General features: G+C 41.5%; 1 protein-coding gene across 1 annotated transcript in view; it reads right to left on the bottom strand.

Annotated features, from left to right (window-relative positions):
• fndc3ba (fibronectin type III domain containing 3Ba) overlaps positions 1-18,093 on the bottom strand; it is a 90,088-nt gene that overhangs the window by 36,108 nt on the left and 35,887 nt on the right. The window contains exons 4-7 of the mRNA XM_085442523.1: positions 7,417-7,493; positions 5,060-5,291; positions 4,728-4,887; positions 3,925-4,055 (exon numbers count right to left, since the gene is read on the bottom strand). Of these exons, the coding sequence (XP_085298649.1) occupies positions 3,925-4,055; positions 4,728-4,887; positions 5,060-5,291; positions 7,417-7,493 (600 nt within the window). The remainder of the gene's footprint in view (positions 1-3,924; positions 4,056-4,727; positions 4,888-5,059; positions 5,292-7,416; positions 7,494-18,093) is intronic.

Raw genomic sequence — 18,093 nt, 5'->3', positions numbered from 1 at the left:
TTGATACTTTTATAACCTGAAAAATGCATGGCGAAAGTCTGAAAAAGGAGGCCACTGTAGAACATGTAAGGAGAATATTTTTCAAGTAAATATTTTAGAAATGTTCTTCAGTTATGAAGCAAAGAAATGGTTAAACGCTGAATTACACTCATGCTTTTTTTGCTTTTAAAACGTCTTTCTTGGAACACTGTCGTGATTGGTAGCCTATAAAAATCTCTTCACATAATAGAGAAGGTGGGTTTCCATACCTCTCATACCTTAAGATAACAGACATACCTTAAGATAACAGACCACTTCCATATCTATGACTGTGAACCCTTCTTATTTTCCACACCTCATTCACAGAGACGACATAGTGGACAAAGCAGCCACTGCACACATCTGGTTTCTCCTGCTTTCACAGTGCTTAGCAGTGACGTAGAAGAAAAAGATGGAGGAGCTGAGGGAACTGGTCCATCTGTTTCTGCTGAAATCCCAGGTTTTTTTGAGTGAGAGACAGGATCTGTGGTGGTGATGATGCAGAAGCAAGATGGAGGAACAGAAGGGACGGAGCCCACATCTGTTTCTGCTCAGCAAGCAGCTCAGTTCTGAGGAACAGGGCCTGTAGAGCTGGCTTTACTAGAGAATGGACGCTCTGCTGGCCAAGTAAGCCTGCTGCCTTGCTGGCACTGGGGCAACAGCCACACACACACACACACACACACACACACACACACACACACACACACACACACACACACACACACACACACATATAAAGCAAGGGCATCAAGGGCAAAGCGTAGGCGGCTATGTGTGGTGTGTGTGTGTGTGGTATTCTGGATTGGACTTGACTTGGATGCATCGGGCCAAGGAGCAACTTTGTTGGAATGTTTGTACTCTGCTCTTTAACTTTGCGCCTCTCTGTCTTTCCATCTCTGCCTTCTCTGCGATAAAGAAAACTTTGCATCCATCTCTGTCCTCTCGCATCTGTCCTTCAAATCCAGCATTCCACCCCCTTTCTCACCGTTTGCCCCCCTATCCTCTGGAGCCTCATGGTCTGATTGTTTTACAGGAAGCTCAGTCACGGGGTGTTTGAGCATATGTGTGGTTGTGTGTTGGTGTGCAAGTGTGTTGTGTGATATATCCAGCTGACTCAGCCTGATCTCCAGCCCTGTACTGAGACCCTGGTAGACCAAACAACAAATGACACGCTGACATGCTCCTATCTGTCAAGAGTGTTATGGTTGTTTGAGTTGTACAGTATGTGGCACATGAAACTATGAATCCCATAAGCTAAGATGTTGATCTCACTTCCCTTTTCATCCTGTGGCTGATTTTAGCTAATTCCCTCTAGTGTGTGCGCGCACACGTGTGTGTGTACTGTAAGCTGTGCAATCTCCCTTTTGTTGCAGTGCAATAAGATGTTTGGTTTTGGTTTGCATTTGCAGATGTCAACTTGCATGTGTACAGATGTGTTAGCTCTTTACTTTAGTGTGTACGTTTTTTTTACTTTTTTCACTTTTCTTAATTATTATAATGACTATTATTGTGAAAAAATGTAAAAAGGAAGTAGTTTCCATACTGATTAAGTCCAGTGTACACATTTGATTGCGTTATGTGGACATTTTCCTGGATGGAGTTGGTGGTGCTGTTACATTTTTTTAAAGATCATTTTTCAGAGCTGTGAGCAACAAAAACAAAATTCTAGTCACCAACATTGCATGGATGTGGAAAACTAACTCAATATTCAATGCAATATTCTGACAGTAAATTTATATTCCTAACATGGTTCTTTGAAACACAGCACCTGCCTAAGCAATGCTGCAGATCTGTGTTTATTAAATGAACTAACCAATGGTAGTGGTCATCTCAGCAGACAACGTCTTCCCCCCAAAAATTGGCTCAGAAACACAAACAAGGATTCAAGTTGTTGACCCAGCCTCTAAACTCCCCAATTCCCAATTGGATCGAGCATGAGTAGGATGCAACTGATCTATCTAAAACAGGAGTGTCAAACATAAGGGCCTGCAGCCAAAATCATCCCCAGCAAAGACATCCAGTGTGGCCTGGTGGACGACTTTGGAAAAGCATAAATTTTTGGACTCTATTTTTAGAATTTGTACAGCTTTTTGCACTGATAAAGACCTATCCAAAGCCATTCATACTACATACCAAAGGAGCTAAGTAATAGATAAAAAATTAAATGAGAGCAACGTTCCTGTTTTTCATTGTCTACAATAGAAATTTGGCTTTAAAAAAAATAAATAAAGTCATCAATAAACAAAAACTTTTTTATAAATATGTGAAACTCTGGGCAGTGAGCTACTGGAACTTTCTCTGCAATTTCACACATGCAAATTGTAAAACTACACATTTAATTACAATACATGTGTAAAAAAAAATACACTTGCAATAACAAATTTTAATTTACTTGTGTAGAAAAACTGAGATGTGCTGCTGAAATTGCACTTTCTCATTTTATGTTAAGATATCTCAAGGATTAAATGAGTATATAAATATCTTTACACTGACAGAAAGTGGAGTTTTGCTCATCTAGCCCACTTAAAATCACAATGGATTACATGTGGCACAAAATGTAAAAATAAATCTGACATCCCAGATCTGTTCTGAAGGCACCCCCTCCCTTTCCTTAAGTGATCCAGTGTTCACTCCCTGACAAGCCAGAGCTGTTTTGCCATGACAAAAGAAGCCCACATAATATTGGTCAAGTGGTTTTAATGTTGTGCCTGATCAGCATCTCCACACCAAACCTAGCTGGAAGATCCCTGTGATCCTGCACCATGCTGTGAGTGACTAAGCCAAAGTTTTATGGGGAGGGTAAATTTAAAAGAGCCTGACAAGTACAGTCAATCAATTTACGTCTCACTTTGTTTCTGTCATCACCTTCAAAAACATCACTGTGTGTGTGTGTGTGTGTGTGTGTGTGTGTATAATGAAATATTCTGTCATTTTTAACAGCTCAGACATTCATCTTATGCGTCAAAAGACCTGCCATTAAAGAAGAACCGCACGTGTGTGTGTGCCTTAATGTCTTTGCACATGTGCTGATGTTCATGTGTGTCTGAGCGATAAGGCTAAGCTGCGGTATCTAAATCTCAGCGCTCAAAGGTTTCCTTCATCTCAAGCAGGGCTCTACAGGTATGTGACTCCACCCTCCCCCATCTCTCTCACCCCTCTCTCAACCATCCCCCCCACGGCTAAGCCTTCACCAACAAGGCCGGTATTGTAGCAAGGGTAAAATGATAGTGCTCAGGGACAGATTCAGCTATGTGCTTACCCAGACAACCCTTACCCCCTTTCTCCACCTCCCTGCCCACACCCCCCTATCCCTTCAACTCAGTGAGGCTGCATTCATCCATTCATTTCTTTCTGTGTGACAAAAAAAGGACAGTGATAGAAAGAGAGGAGCAAAGGTTGTTTTATTTGATTTAATTGAATGCAGAGGGGCACTGAGGTTAAAGAGGACAAAGTAAGTCACACAGAGCAAGACAGAAATGTCACAGAGAACACAAATTATTCACATATAAAAGATGATCTTGTTGCATGGTGACATGTCTATTATTTGGAAAATAAAGAGACTGTAGTGACATTTTCTGTTGAGCAGATATTTAAACTTTAAAACGCTCACATTGAGACTGTCTCCTTTCTTTTGATTTGGTGTCTCGGATCTTGCGATAAGCGGATACACTGAAATATGATATTTTGATTTAACTCTTTTATACTTGTCTGTATGTCTGTGATGCAGGTTTGTGTCAGGACTCATTCATGTCAACATCCGTGTTTAATGTTACTTATTGAGTGTCATTTTTTTTCTATTTGAAACTATTTGAACTATATCGACGTATACATTTAAGACAGAAAAATATTCATTGACAGTGGGTACTAGTCTCTCTCATGCCCTTGTGTTTGTGCAAGTCCTACCTTGTGTGTGTGTGTCTGGTTCACTGTTTCGCGGACTGCTGCGGAGCCGTCTCTCTGGCTTCTTCCCTCCTGGACTGCCAACTCCACCACCAGACCCCGCTGACCCGAGCGTTGGGCCGTGTGATTTGTTGCTGCATCCCGAAGAAAATCACAACAGAATTCATTGTATTTACATAAAAGACATAAAACAAGAAGTATATAAATCATACACCCTTTGCTCAGTTGCAACCAAAAGCTGCAGTGACCAAATGAGCTGTTCACCTTTCTCTTCAATAAAAATACTAACTAAATAAGGTGTGGAAAATAGATCAAAAGAAAGAAAAAAATTCCTAGCAAAAGATTCCTTCACATGAGCTGTTTTCACACATGGGCAAAATCGACAGAACAACATTTAGCAAGGTTGTGTTTGTGTTTATGGATTTTCACACTAATATTGGGTGTACTTTTTGCAGCTGAGGTTAACACATGATGCCTATGTAATCCCTGTGAATGCTTCAAATAACTGTGTGCTCTAACTTTGTGTTAGGAAAGGTGTGGGTAGAGTTCACTTATTTGGACATTTGCAGCTGCAGCATGTAATTACTAGCACTCAGGCATACATGTGAAAACAGGTCCATTCTTATTCCAAATGAACAGCTAATACATTAAAATTTTACACAGCTTAGTTAACTGATTTTTATATTACCTCCATATAATGACATAAAAAATGAAATGAATATATAAATCATCAACATCGTGCCTTCAGAAGTCTAACCATTAATGAGTTGGCTAATCTTAAAGTGCATCTCATAAATGATGATCACCTGTATCCATTGTGTGCTGGCCCAAGGCTGCCCTTATAGGGAGTAGAGGGAGGAGAATTGACTCGATTCTGTCTCGGTTCCTTTAACTTTTTAGGTTGTGGCTTACTGTATGTATCCTCCCTCCCTATGAAGTTTGACATCCCATAAACTGGGATGATTTCTGCAAGGAAGAAGAGCATAGAAAATATTTCATGTTAAATTTCGTACCGTGCAGGTTGCGTGACGCATATTCGTAACTGAATTTTAACTCAATGTCAAAATCTGATTTGGTTTTGTTTTTTTGCTTTCTTTTTTGTTTTTGCAGATGGCCTGTGTTCAGTCAGCACGAGTACCTGGATCGCCGTACATGGGGGGAAGGTGGTGTTGGTAGTACTGATGGGGAGGCAGCTCCCCGGGGCTGACGGGAGGATAGAAAGAGTGAGAGTTGGGGATGAAGTGAGGGTGAGGCAGGTATGGCGGCAGGTGATGTGTGGGGGAGAGAGCTGGAGAGTAGGAGGGAGGGTAGCACTCCGGAGACTGGGGGGTCACAACCACTCGGCGGACCCCTGTGGTATCTTCCAGCACCTGTGGGAGAGAGGAGAAAAGCTAAGTATGGGTTCACAGAACATGAAAATAACATTTTTAAAAAGCCTAAAAGACTAAGAAATGTGCATCTGTGCGCCTGAATTTTAGTACCTACAAATCACGCAAGACTTGAAAAGTGCACACTGCCTTTGACTGCTTTATATACTGTTGAGTAAAGGTTCCTCAGATAGTGCTGGCTTTAATTTAAGTCAAGTGATTCAGAGAACTGAGTGAATTGCCCATCATGCCAAGAGTACTTCACTGCCCATTATTTTACAAGAGCAGGTGCTCTGTCTGTTAAATGGTGGATATTTAATAAAAGAATTAACTGCATGATTTATCTGACAGCTGAGCGTGTACCAACAGGATGTGCGGTCCCTTAAAGCAATGAAAAACAAATGTGTCCTTAGATGGCCTGCACATTTTTCTGGCAACAAGCTTCAGAGAACTGCCTGAAATTAGCATAGATCCCATACTTGTATTCATTTTCACTCGGACACAGATACAGACACACACATTCCAACTATTCAGATACTTTCACAGGCCTGCATTCCGAGAAGAGCGCAAACACACACTCCCTGCAGAGAGGGGGAAGTCATCTGCTGGTGCCTAACAACAACAACACCGCACACTGTCTCTCACACACACACATACACTAAATAACACCACCGTGAAATCCCCACACAAACTGAGAAGCAACAGACACCACACAAAGAAAGATGGTGGGGAATGAAAGAGGGTCAGGAGGGGAGGAAGAGAGTTACAAAACTAATCTGATGTGAGAAAAACCTTGAGAGGGAGCAAATAGATGCAGAGGAGGAGGCCCGCTCTCTGCCCTTTCATCCCCTCTGCTGCACATGAAAAAACGATGTGTTTACAGTAAAACAAGGGCAAAGTCTCTGCAGGAGTATGTGCAGACCAGGCCTACAAGCGCACACATTTATTGGCAAGGACACGCACATTCCAAATATGAAGCACCCACAAACACACATGGCATCACATTGCAGGCATTAGTGAAAACTCCCAGAGGACACACATACACATGAGCACTTTAGACACATAAGACACAACTACTTCAACACACTACTGTCCACCACAGCAGTGCTCTTTCTCCTTTCACCCCTTCGTGCAACCCTAATCCCCCCCTTCCAAAAAAAATTTTGCCCAATGAATGCCTGTCTCCCGTATCATGCTTGTTTATCTAACAGTGACAGTGTTTCCCGCTCAGGCTTGGCTCAGTCCCCACTCACACACACACAAACACACACCCACGGTGAGCCAATGACCCGACCTCCGTTGGGTAAGAGCACAATCTCGCCAACAGACAAACCACAGGATTTTTTTGAAATCTTGTGAGGATAGTTTATTGACTTCTTTTTCTCATTGTCCTGGTGTTGTTATCTAATAGAGAAAGCGCATACACATTTCCTGTAGAGGACTCAAATATTAATTGAACCTAATACTCCAAATTCTTGGTGCTCTGTTGGGTCAAGAAGACCAGCATGGTTGCTTCTCTATGACAGACAGAATAAGTGACTTTTGTGGGAGTCAAGCACAGGCTAAAAAAAAAAAACCTATCATCTGCATCCTTTAATAATGACTACTAGACCCACTTCTGTTAGCTGTTCAATAAAACATTATACAAGTACAAATTGCTTAGTCTATCAACCAGCCAGTGCATAGAAATATGCTATGCTGCTATATTCTCCAGTTTTGGACACTAACGCAACTACTTTTTACTGTTAACGCATGAGTTTGATTTATGGATTTATTTCCATTTACAGCATCATAACAATTTTCCAGTGACAAGAACCAACATGCTGAAACAGTCTTCAGACAGACTAATTGAGTGAACTGAAAAAATAAATGAACACTGGGTAAATTTACCTTGAAATATATTAAATTAAGAAATATCTGCATTTTTATTACTTAAAAGAAGCCTCTTTTTGGTGGAGAAATGAGAAGCACTAGCTAATTTAGTGTAGTCGTGCATGCACAAATCTCCCCCGAGTCCTTTTTTTTTTTTCTTTACTCAAACGCTCCCACACAACCCAAACACGATAAACATAAAAAATAAGTCAAAGAGTATTAAACTGAGGAAAAATACACACAAAAATAAACTAACCTGTGAGATGTAGCCTGGGGGGACGTGGATGGGAGGGATCGACCCATTTGGGGACATCATGGGAACCTCAGCAGGACCTGTGAGGAAGGAGAAGAATTATTTACTCAACCAGGCAACTAATGCTTAGATAAATTCTCATTTACATTCATCAGTTGGCAGTTCACATGCGGGGACATAAAGTAGACAGATACGCTGAAGGTTGGGCTGTGTTATTTTATATAGTTACTTAGTCCCACAGTATGAAGATACTAGGAAATAAAGGTAATTAACCACTTAAAAATAAGAGTCTCTTCCCTTCAAATCTGCTTGTATAATCTCAAACAGCTCACACATAAATATAAGCAAGCCTTTTCGTTGTTACTGGCTATTCAGCAGTACTATTATGATAATTATAGGTATAAAAAATAAGGGTACATGGCTGCTTACTGAGAAATGAGGTTTCTACACTGAAGGAGAAGTATGTGAATCTAAATAGAATTAGCAGACTGAAAATGATGTTGACTTTTCCACTGTCTAAATACCCCCCTCCAAAAAAAATCTCCCGTCTCCCTCTTCCTCTGTCTTTCTGTGATGGAGGTCTGCGCCTGTTAAAGTCATTGGGACCCCGTCGGGACAGCTGGAAGCGGACCTAGCCTCAGAATAAATCACACTGCACAGAGGCCTTCACTACCTCCAAGCACACATGCTACTATGAAGACACATTAACATTTTTTTCCCAAGTTGACAACACTTACATACTTGTTGACTATTCTAAAATCTAGTCTCCGTTAAAGGGCTATTTTTCATCTTTTCAGCTGCTTTACCCTCTAACTCCATACTTCACAGACTGTTTTCAGGGATTTCTCCTCTTTCCCCAGCTTCTGTTATTACTCACATCCTTTCTTCCCTCCAATATTACTCATCTGATCCTTGCCTTCCTTACTAAGTTTATCCTTTCCATACTTCATCAATGATCTTTATCATCTTTTCTCCGTCCTTCACATCAGCCCTCCATTACTCACCCACTTTACTGACCTCTCATCAGCCAAGCAAACAGGTAACAGTACAGTAAACACACACCCACCTACACACAGAAAAACAACTTGAGCAAAGTCTGCAATGTGGATTAATGTGTATGTGTGTCTGTTTGTGTGTGCGGTGAGTAGGTCACAGGTATGAAGAGACAGGCCTCTTTCAGTCTAGTCTGCTCCCCTACCATGGAGACTAGAACTGCATATGAAAGTCTCCATTGAATAGAAGGTCATAGCATGGGGAAACACACACAGAGCTGCTCTACACCTCTTTCCACCACTGCTCATAGCACACTTTCCCCTCTTACTCACACACTGCCCCAATCACTCACACACACACACACACACACACACACACACACACACACACACACACACACACACACACACACACACTATCTCAGGCATCGTCACTCAGACACGCACACACACTTGGCAAACAGACGTGTGTTTGGACAGTCTCTGCTGCCTCTGTGCTCTTCACTCAGCAAACAGCAACATTCTTCCAGTCACACACACACTGAACATTCCCATCCCTGGCCCCCAGGACTGGACCCAACAAGCCTAACTACCTCCCAAACCATTGCCAAAATACAAGACACTCTTTGTCCTGCTATTCAACACACACACACACACACACACACACACACACACACACACACACAGAGCTGTCAAGTCATACAATATTAGACTGACTTTCATTCACAAAAGCCCGAGATAATCACACGTTTGTATGTGTCCATCAAAAAGCTTTCAATCGTGTTTGTTTGTGCGCAAATGTACAAATAAGTCACTGTGGTCCTTGATTCACACTGTGGTAACGTCACTCTCTGGTCTCACCCCCAGCTCTCACCCCAAGCTCTACCCTTTAAGCACCACGAATAGAGTCACAACTTCCTCTACCTAATCCTACTGGAATCCTAGACAACACAGCTAACCAACCCCGCTCCCCTTTGCTTTTCCGCTTCTCATCTTCCATCTGTTGCTTCTTCCGCCTCTGAGTTAAAAAGAGGTCAGGGCAGAGATGAGATATCAAGTCATATCCTAGATAGCATGCATATGACTCTGCCTGCACCACAGCAAGGAATCAGCACGTGTAATGAACCACAACAAGAGACAATCAGAGCTGCAAAGACTAGTTTAATTCCTCTGAGGAAATATTGCTCTGTTGGGCAAAGCTTAACATTTTTGATGTATACAAGGCAATCAGGAATGTGATATGTAACATTTCTGGCTCATTGACATAAATGTTACTATGCCCAACCTAGTCAGACTGCAGTTGCCACTTTGTGACAATGGTCGTCATTCTGACATGAAGCCAACAAGTTCAGAAGCCATCACATAATGGAAAGCAGTGTCTGAGGGTAGGTTTATATCTTACTTATGTTTGCTGATAAAGAACACTGCACACAAGTTGCTTCCACAGCAGGAACTAAGCAGTCCTGACTGGAAGGGTTAATGAAATAAATCTGAGGTCTGTGGTCTAATGTGGGGGTTCATCTGGTGGTCAATGACATATTCTAGTTTGACAGACTCTGCTTCAAGAAATCAAAGAGGACCACAGGAATTAATACAAAGTATGTTTTGTATTGCACAGAACAGAGATAGAAATAGCACAACCATGACACACTCGGGGCAATACAGAGGAATGGTTAGAAAAAAAACCCCAAAACACAATGTCATCATGAGCAACAAGTGTAGTGAAGTGAAACACAAAATAATTACATTTAATGACACAGAAAAAAGCAATGAAAATAAAAAATTCATAGCGAAAAAAACTCAAGCTTACTGAAAAAGCAGAACATATTCAGATCACTAAATTAATTCTGTCTAAAACACATTTAGAGACTTTATTTTTAAAGTGCCACCTTCAAAAGTCTAGTATTTGTCACTGAAGAATTACACATGAAAATATATACACATGCCCATAATAAGCATCCTGTCTCATCCACACACACACAACAAACAGTCTCATTCACAAAGACACATGTAGACAAACAAACACACACACACACACACACACACACACACACACACACACACACACTTGTGTTTTTGCGCAGCTCCTCATACATACATTCATATACATACACAGACTGAGGCTACGTCCACACGTACCCGGGTATTTTTGAAAACGCAGATTTTTCTATGCGTTTGCACCTTTCGTCCACACGTAAACGGCGTTTTTGGTCACTGAAAACGGAGATTTTTAAAAACTCCGGCCAGGGTGGATATTTTCTAAAACTCCGTTTTTGCATTTATGTGTGGACAAGAAAAACGGAGAAAACGCAGCTACAAAGATGTGCGCATTTTTTGACGTCACAGTGTGCGCCACGTTATTGTTTCGGTGAAATGAATTTCTACAATACTGTTACTGTTAATTGTACTCTCTGCAGTGTTTAAATGCTTACATATACACACACAGTTACTGTCCCTCCACACAGACGACTTGGTTCTGCTTCTATGCCCCAGCTTTGTTTACTTTTTCCCACCGAGGCTTCTAGACTTCTGATTGGCCAACATTTCTACACGGTTAGGAATATCCGGTTGTTCAGTGATGACGCGACGAATCCTACTTCCGGGTCTAAAGTAGTCTGCGTTTAATATGGCTTTTGTGTTGTTAACATGTTTAATGTTGTGTATTTTCTTCTATTTGATCTCAAAAAGCTCCTAAAACAGCCAGTGATCACTGTTAAATTCCGTTTTCATGGATGCCTGGATGTTAAACTCAATTGTTACACCTGGTAGAGCACAACGCTGATCATTTTATTAAAGATGAAAGACTTTAGACAGTTTTTCAACTCTCAGTAATGCCATAGTGATCGTTTGATATATGGACCTGCAGCGGAGTTTAGACCCACACACGGCTAGTGACGTCAGACTGAACAACCGGATAGCGCCACCTGTTGCTTTGGCATGTTCATAGCAGCGTTTTCCTTCATTTTTGCCTTTACGTGTGGACGGGATTATTTTTTAAAACGAAAACGGAAAATCTCCATTTTCAAAAATACCCGTGTACGTGTGGACGTAGCCACAGACTAAGAAGATGATGCAACACTTCAGATGTTTACCATGTTACAGCTGTCTTTAACAGCTGTGGCAGGGCCCCCTAAACACAACAAAAATGCTGCAAGACAAAAATGTGGCCTGACACACGATCAATTACTTATCTCTGTAGTAACGAAATAACTTATACACACTGAATAAACACACATTTGTTGATGGGCCAACACTGCTCACAGTTAGTGTAACCCAACAGTGTGTATTAGCATCTTGCTTATTCCAGCAGAATGAAGCAATAATCAGCTTCTAGAAATAAGCGAACCACTTTCTCTCTTTCCCTTCATCACTAAACATGTGGTTACCACATTGGAAGGAAACACAGACCCTCATGGGAAAGCATATGTGCACGAGTGTGTGTGTGTGTGTGTGTGTGTCTGTGATACTGGTATTAAACCGATGGAGCTTGTTTGCAACATGACCTACATAGAGAACAACTAGCCACAAATGGATTTCCCGATAACAGAGACACACACACACACACACACATACACACACACAAATCATTTCTAGAAAGATTTCTAGAATGCTTTTCCTTTATCTTAAAAGTACATCACAGTCACAGACACACAACCTTTGTATCACAATCAGAGCCTCATGGAGGCAGCTGTTTTATCTACATGGGTACAAATGTACCAGTTTGTGTGTATGTTTATGTGGGAGCAACTGTGTATGTGTGTCTGGGTCACTTGTGACGTGGCATTGCCTGGAAGTTATGTAAGCATCAGCGGGGTAATGTTATCTGTCCTAGGAGCTGCAAAAGACACTCCCACGACAGCTTCCTCTACTGCCTGGCCAATCCATGCGCACACAAAATACACACATGCATGAACACTAAAGAGCCAATTGTCATGTCAACGCTGAATGCTAATTTATGCATTAAAAAGAAAAAACACACAAAAGCAAGCAGCAGCTGCCCAAAGATGTTTTGTAGTCAGCTGATATGGGTACTAGAAGCTTCCACAGTGGAAAGGACTCTGAGAAAGATGGATCGAAACCTGGACCGTGATGGGAAGTGTAATAAAAAATATAAGACAATAAGAAGAGTAAGAGAGAGATTGCTTAAGGTGGAAACATGGGAGAAAGATTCAGAACTACACAGTGTACTACATATACACTGTGTACAAAGATACACACTAATACACAAGTTACAGCCCTAAAATAAATCTCCGGTGAGTCAACTCCACCGGACATCTTTGCCATGGGGAGGGTTTCTCAGTGATGGAGGAGGAAGTCAGAACTTCCTGTGCTGCTCTGCCCCAAGTCCTCTGCCCTCATGACACTTACACACTACAGTGTGATAGAAAAACTAGCTTTGCATGTCAAACCCCTCCCCAAAAAGTCCTCTACAAACGAGTATAAAGAAGCACATATTCACACTTCTGATCCTGAGCCCATGTTCTGTGTTTGCAGCACAGACTGTAATTTAAGCAAGCTGCTGATTTGCTGTGGAATGTAAATCAAAAGTTGGGCAGTTTCTACATTTGAACACTGGGTCATATCTTAAGTACATACTGTAGTGTGTATGCAGGTACGTGTAAGCACATTCCTTATTATGACTGAGCTTCTTTGAACTTCTAAACTCAAAGTTGCATAATGGCATCATAAGAAAACAAGCAGAAAGTATTATCGCTTATGCCAGCTGATGAATATCAGTGCCATGATGACTTCATTAGGATCTGACATCAGCACATTATGAGCTAAAGTAGAAGCAATAAGGCTTGTAAAACCAGCACTATATTTTATTAGTCCATTGGCTCAAGCTCATGTTTCTCCTGTCCGTACATAGGAAAAATAAAATAATAAACCAATAAGTTTCTACCCCACACACACAAAAAAAAAAAAAATCCTATCAAAGCTTTCATTTAAATGGTTTTGGAATCTGATGGCTTGAACATTTCCTGCGAAACAAAAGAGCCAGACTTGTGCACTGAGCTCTTCAGCTCCACCTGTGGTTGCCTGCCCATAGGCACTAGCTGAGGTTGTCATCCTTGTCTCTATTTGTGATAATATTGAAGTCCAAGTATAACTTTCTGCTTTTTCAGTTTTGTCTCTCCAGTTAACCCTATGGCTGTGCTCATATCCAGCTTCAATTCTTTGATTTTTTTAAGATTAATGCTGCATCCGACTCAATAGATAAACGCTAATCTGACAGTAATAAGAATAACATACATGTCAAAAATATATTCACATTAGGGCTGCCACGATTTGTCGACTAGTCACGATTACGTCGACTATCAAAATCGTCGACGACAAATTTAATAGTCGACACGTCGTTTGAAGGTTTGTAAGATCGCAAAACACGCAGGAATAAAGTAGCAGGATTTAAGAGTGTAATAACGGACTGAAACAGAAGATGGCAGCACTGCATGTACAAGGATGCCAGCTGCCGTTAAACCCCGAAGAAGAAGAAGAAGAGAAGCAGCTGTGTCCCAGAATTCATAGCGCGGCCCAGCTTAGTTTCCAACAATGGCGGTAGCTAGTTAGTTTTAATATTACTCTTATTATTCTTTCTGGGTCACAAAATAAACGTTTAACATATTTTCAGGCGAGAATGTAGCTGTGTAAACCTCAAATATCGGCTCAGTTTATCAGGACACCACATATTTTCAAAAGCGCTCCGACGTTTTCGGAGACGTCTGTTACCCACTAGCTCGATAGCTAGCCGGGGGCTAGGTCACTAGCGTTGTGAGAACACCGGACTCCCGGCAAATTGTTTTCAAACCCACCGCCGTCTTTCGCTACTCAGGTTAAATATATATGAGTCACTTAGATAAATTAAAAATGTTGTTGTTTGGCTTTTTTTTTTTAGTATTTTATTTGTTCCTGAGTAAATCGGTTTGTCTGAGATTAAAGTTATAGTTTTTACACAGCTGAATAAACGTCAAGCAGACAGCTGATTATCAGAAGTGTGAGATGCTGGAGAATTTACTCCGGTGTCCTGTTATATTTTAGATAGCAAGGAGTTTATTAAACTTCACCGAAACAATCTGCAAATTTCATTAAAATTTAATAAACTATCATCTTGTCTTTATTTTTAGTTAGCACCTTAAAAGCTTAAAGCTGTAAGCTAATGATAGTTATATAAGCGCAGATGCTGCTGGTGCAATAAGCTGTAGTTTTACGTCCAGTGGATGATGATCTGATTAGTTGACTAATCGCATAAATAATCGGTGACTAGTCGACTATCAAAATAATCGTTTGTGGCAGCCCTAATTCACATATAGCCACAGCTATATCTAAATAGTAATCTATGTATAATTTGTAAAAAAAAACATATATATATATATATATATCATGTAGGGGTGCAACGATATTTGTATCATTATTGAACCGTTCGATACAGTGCTTTCGGTTCGGTACGCATCGAACAATACAAAATTTGTAATTTATTTTATCAACTTTCCTTCTGACGATGCTGCCTGTGTTGAGCGCTCAGTGAATCTGTGTTCGACTACTCCGCCTAGGCTGCACTGTTGAGCGCAGATCCACTGAGCTTCAACACAGACAGCATCGTCAGAAGGAAGAGCGCAGGGCAAGCTAGCGAGACAGAAGTTAAGCTCTCCTTGCAACATGGCAAATTGAACCTCTCCCACCCTCATTCAGATCTGGCGTTTGGAATTATTTTGGTTTTCATGTGACGTATGACCCTGAAGGTAAGCGCGTCATGGACTAAAGTAAAACAGTATGTTGGATGTGCCACGCAATGCTCAATTACATGGGTGGGAGCTAGTGTATTAGCGCAGTTAGCTCGTTAACGTGTTGGCCGTCTAGCCCCATGCACGGGGCGATCAGGGGTAGCTCGTAGAGCTGGGCGATATATCGAGTTTTTTAAAAATATCGATATATTTTCATACGAGATATAAGATGTGACAATATCGTTTATATCGATATAGTCTATGTTACGTTATAATTATACTTGTGGAGCCGCAGGTTTGCCTCTCTTTCGTCCACTTTTGTCTCTACGCAACGTTACTCGGCCTCGCCTCTCCTTCACTGAACACAACTCCGCCTCCCCCATAGCTTCACCTGCAGGCAATGACAAGATGAAAGCGGAAAATCTCCGTTAGCGAGTTACCGTGCGTGGGGCTGGACGGCGTCAACGTGTTAGCGAGCTAACCGCGCTAACGAGCTAACCGCGCTAACGACATGCAGCCCAGAGGAGCTGCACGGCCTAAAATCCTTTCATTTTCTCAAAACTCGACAGTGCGCCTTATGTATGAATTCTGGTTGTGCTTACTGACCGCAAACCGATTTTATGTGGTACACAGCGCTCGGCAATCTGTCAAAAAATGTTTTAATATGACTTTGCTAAGCTACGGAGCTGCACCGCTTGATGGATTGTCGGAGGATTACGGCTACCGAGGAGGAGCCTCGCGGAGTGATACGTACTGTGTGTGTATAAGGACCACAAATGGCACCTGTTCAGAGACGTGGTGCAGCTGTGAAATCTGTCTCTTTGTTATTATGCTCAGCGTCTATTAGTTTACATTTTGACTGCACAATTGTGAGCTTTTTGTTATGCACAAAAACAACATTGTTTTCTTTTATTTATGGACCATGATTATTTAATAAATGCTGATAATTTATTTTTGAGTAATTTCTTCATGTACATCTACGCTGTATGTAAAGAAAATGCCCGTGTGACATCTGGGACACAGTGTGACTAAGAACTCTCTTTTTGTTCTTAACTTATGGCTTTAAAAAAAAAAAATCGAGATATATATCTTATATCGCCATCCAGCTAAAAAATATCGAGATATGAATTTTGGGTCATATCGCCCAGCCCTAGTAGCTCGTTAACGGAGATTTGCCGTGTTGTGGCGTTAAGGTCATTTCAACGAGATTAACCTGAAAGCACTAGTGGGAACACAATGAATATGACTGCACATTTACATCATCCTAGTGCAAAGACAAGTGGAAGCAGACAAAAACGACAAGCATGCATGCTACAAACTTTACCCGAGTCATTTAGACAGCCGTTGGCACATGATTCTCCTTATGGGGACCTGATATGTTTAATATGCTGCTGAGAATATAGCCCAGAAGAAGCGTATAGTATAGCTTTTATTTTGGAAAGAGACATTTCTCTGTAATAAACTCTCTTTTCCAAAGATGAGTGATTCCTCAATCAGATACAGGGCTCGCAATATCGCTAGCCCGACGTCCCGGGGCTAGCGATTTTTTCAGTTGGGCTACCAAAATCTATCTCTGCCCTGCCCGTCGGGGTATTGTAGGAAGGAAAAATATATGTCAATGCTTTTGCATTCTTTCGGAAATGTAGCTGGGTAATTATGTCATTGGCATCGGTGAGCCACTGTCAATATGTGACATATTGAAATCGCGTTTGAATTTGCGCTTGTTTTTTTGCTTTCACTTTGCAATCGCGCGAACTGTGTATAGAGAGCGACAGCACTGATCTGTGAGTGGTGATAATTTGTGCACCAATTCCTCTGACATCGTCTTATTAATCGTTAGCTTACTATGCAAACATGACAAGTGAAATCTCCCGCAGCAAGCTTAAACATGTAAGAGGTTGATCGCGCAGAGAATCGCTGAGCGTTATGTGAGTGCGTGTGTAAAAGCAGCAGGATATATATTTTAGTTCTGCTGAGCCAAATAAGACAGGTCAGGGTGAAGAAGTGACAGCCAAAGAAAAGCTTACCACAAAACGGAAAAGTTATGACAAATCAGACTATAAGGCAAAAAGAAAGTGCAGCTTTATGGTTTCATGGACAAAATAATTTCTGTGGCTGCACCCCTAATATCATGCATGTATTTAAAATATTCCATAGTGGTACTTTGCGACTGAAACTATTCTACGTTTTCCTAAGACTTTTGAGAAACTTTGGCTTTTTTTTTTCCTTTTCTTTTTTTTAGTTATGTAGCTTTTACTTATGCAGATTAGTTTCAATGAGCTCAAGTGTCGGTGAGTACCTGCCAAGACAGCAGCAGCAATTTAAGTGTTTAACACCCAAGAGCCCCAAAGCAATAGAAAACATACACTGAACAAAAATATAAACGCAACACCTTTGTTACTGCTCCCATTCCCCATGGGATGGACGTAGAGACCTAAAATTCATTCCAGATACACAATATAACCATCCCTCCCAAACAGTGGTCACAAATCAGTCCAAATGTGTGGTAGTGGGCACATCTGCTATATTGAGATAATCCATCCCACCTCACAGGTGTGCCACATCAGGATGCTGATCTGACATCATGAGTAGTGCACAGGTGTACCTCAGACTGCCCACAACAAAAGGCCACCCTGGAATGTGCAGTTTTTTGCGCTATTGGGGGTCTGGGGACCCAGAACCGGTCAGTATCTGGTGTGACCACCATTTGCCTCATGCAGTGCAACACATCGTCGCATGGAGTCTATCAGATTGTCAATTGTGGCCTGTGGAATGTTGGTCCACTCCACTTCAATGGCTGTGCGAGGTTGTTGGATATTCGTGGGAACTGGTACACGCTGTCGTATACGCCGGTCAAGCACATCCCGAACATGCTCAATGGGTGACATGTCCGGTGAGTATGCTGGCCATGCAAGAACTGGGAGCTGCCAACTCAGCTGCCAACTGCCCTGAACAATGTGAACCATGAT

Source organism: Copadichromis virginalis, linkage group LG19, assembly GCF_057382275.1.
Source record: "Copadichromis virginalis isolate Kocher_CV1m ecotype Utaka linkage group LG19, C_Virginalis_male_GT1.1, whole genome shotgun sequence".
NCBI classification, from domain to species: Eukaryota; Metazoa; Chordata; class Actinopteri; order Cichliformes; family Cichlidae; genus Copadichromis; species Copadichromis virginalis.
The sequence above is the reverse complement of the archived record's forward strand: the minus strand, read 5'-3'. Positions and strand labels throughout refer to the sequence as shown.